Source organism: Littorina saxatilis, linkage group LG11, assembly GCF_037325665.1.
Source record: "Littorina saxatilis isolate snail1 linkage group LG11, US_GU_Lsax_2.0, whole genome shotgun sequence".
NCBI classification, from domain to species: domain Eukaryota; kingdom Metazoa; phylum Mollusca; class Gastropoda; order Littorinimorpha; family Littorinidae; genus Littorina; species Littorina saxatilis.
Genome location: NC_090255.1, coordinates 20,209,763 through 20,211,456, shown reverse-complemented (window position 1 = coordinate 20,211,456; position 1,694 = coordinate 20,209,763). Strand labels below are relative to the sequence as shown.

The following is a 1,694-nucleotide window of genomic DNA, read 5'->3' as shown; positions in this document are numbered from 1 at the left end:
TTAGCTAGTTTCGAGTGTACTAAACTATGTGCGTCTCACCAGCAGTCAATGTTTTCTCCAGGTTCTTGAAACGTCTATCAGCGTCTACAGAAGATGACGAGTTACACAACTCTCTCCCATGTCACCTTCGACCAGAGTACCCCGCCTGCCACAGACGACCCAATGACTTCAGTTTCAGGGTCACCCATCACTGGCGACAATGATGCTGATGATGAAAGAGACGTCTTCTTGCATGGGGAAAACCTGAAGTATATATCTTCCTTAGCACCAGGTATTACTTATCTCTCTGTCCTCATGGTGCTTGGTCTGGTGGGCAACACATTCGTCTTAGTGGTGTACTACCGGAGGTACAAACCCAGCGTGAGCCGAGTGTACATCCAGGCCATGGCTGCGTGCGACTTACTGAACAACGTCCTGGTCATCCCGATGCATATTGTGGAGGTCAATTTCCACGTCACATTCTATATCACCTGGGGCTGCAAGGCCATCTTTATAGGCGGCTTGGCTGTCGTTCTCTTCACGATGGCCATCCTCGTGGCCGTGGCCGTTGACCGCCAGAAGGTCATCTGCACGGACCGACCTCGGGCCCTGGGCTCTTTTCGCGGCGCGTACAAGGCTGTGGTCATTTCTGCCCTGTTTTCGCTTCTCGGGGCCAGTCCCTTCGCTGAACTCGCCGGGGGTCACATTAGAACGTTCCCACACTCTAACATCACGGGAGTCGAGTGCGCTATCGCTGACAAATATCAACAGACTGCGTTTGCTAATGTCTACTCGGTGGTTCTGACTTTGCTGTACATTGTGTGCGTGACGATTATGGTCGTGTCGTACTCACGTATCGCACGCTATTTGTGGCAGCACCAGGCAACCATGACCACTTTAAATCTGCAGTCTCTTCGCTCTTTCCCTAACTCCAACCCCGCTGGTGCAAGTGTCAAACCAGTTCCTGCCCGTACATCCCTGATGCTGTTTGTCTTCACTGTGGTCTTCATTATCAACTATCTCCCCTCCCTGGTTGTAGTCTTCGCTTTAGCTGCGGATCCGAAGACGTCCGAGGAAGACCTGAAGAGGAATGTTCGCTTCATATTATTCCGATGGAATTTTGTCAACAGTGTCGCCAACCCCTTCGTCTACAGTTTTTTCTCCTGCAAATTCCGAAACGAGTGTCGGTTTTTATTTGGTTTTACAGGCGAACGTGCCCTTACGAACACCTGCTCATAAAGACCACCTGCCACCTGAGACCACCCCAAAGGATCCTCAACAGTTTTTACTATATAAATCACCTGTCCATAAAGACCACCTGCCTGTCGAGACCAAAGACTACTCAATTTCGGTCGCAAATAACAGTTTCAACCTGTCATGGAAGACCACTCGATGTCTTTTCTAACTCTGGTAACGAACCCAATTTACATTACATGGTAGAACAATCCTATCTGCCTCTCCTTTTTCGTGCTGGTGAAAATGAGGTTAAGTATGGGCCATAGCAAATGTATTGTCTGACTGATCTCATGAAGACTTGACAGTCACTCCCCGACCCCCTCCCTCCGCCCACCTCATCTATCTAAAGAACACATCGCAACACATTCATCTTCGGGTGACACGTAAGCTCCCGGGCGTCTAGACCGCTAACTGCAATGAGATGGCTAGCTTGTGACGAGTGACTCACTGACTGGCGGATATCTTTTGATATGATATGA

The 1,694-nt window shown here is 49.5% G+C and overlaps 1 protein-coding gene across 1 annotated transcript; it reads left to right on the top strand.

Moving 5' to 3' along the window:
* LOC138979500 (orexin receptor type 2-like) lies at positions 1-1,441 on the top strand. Its single transcript, XM_070352211.1, has one exon. It carries the CDS (start codon positions 94-96, stop codon positions 1,216-1,218), a length of 1,125 nt encoding a protein of 374 aa, XP_070208312.1. The 5' UTR covers positions 1-93; the 3' UTR covers positions 1,219-1,441.
* The last annotated feature ends 253 nt before the right edge of the window (positions 1,442-1,694 follow it).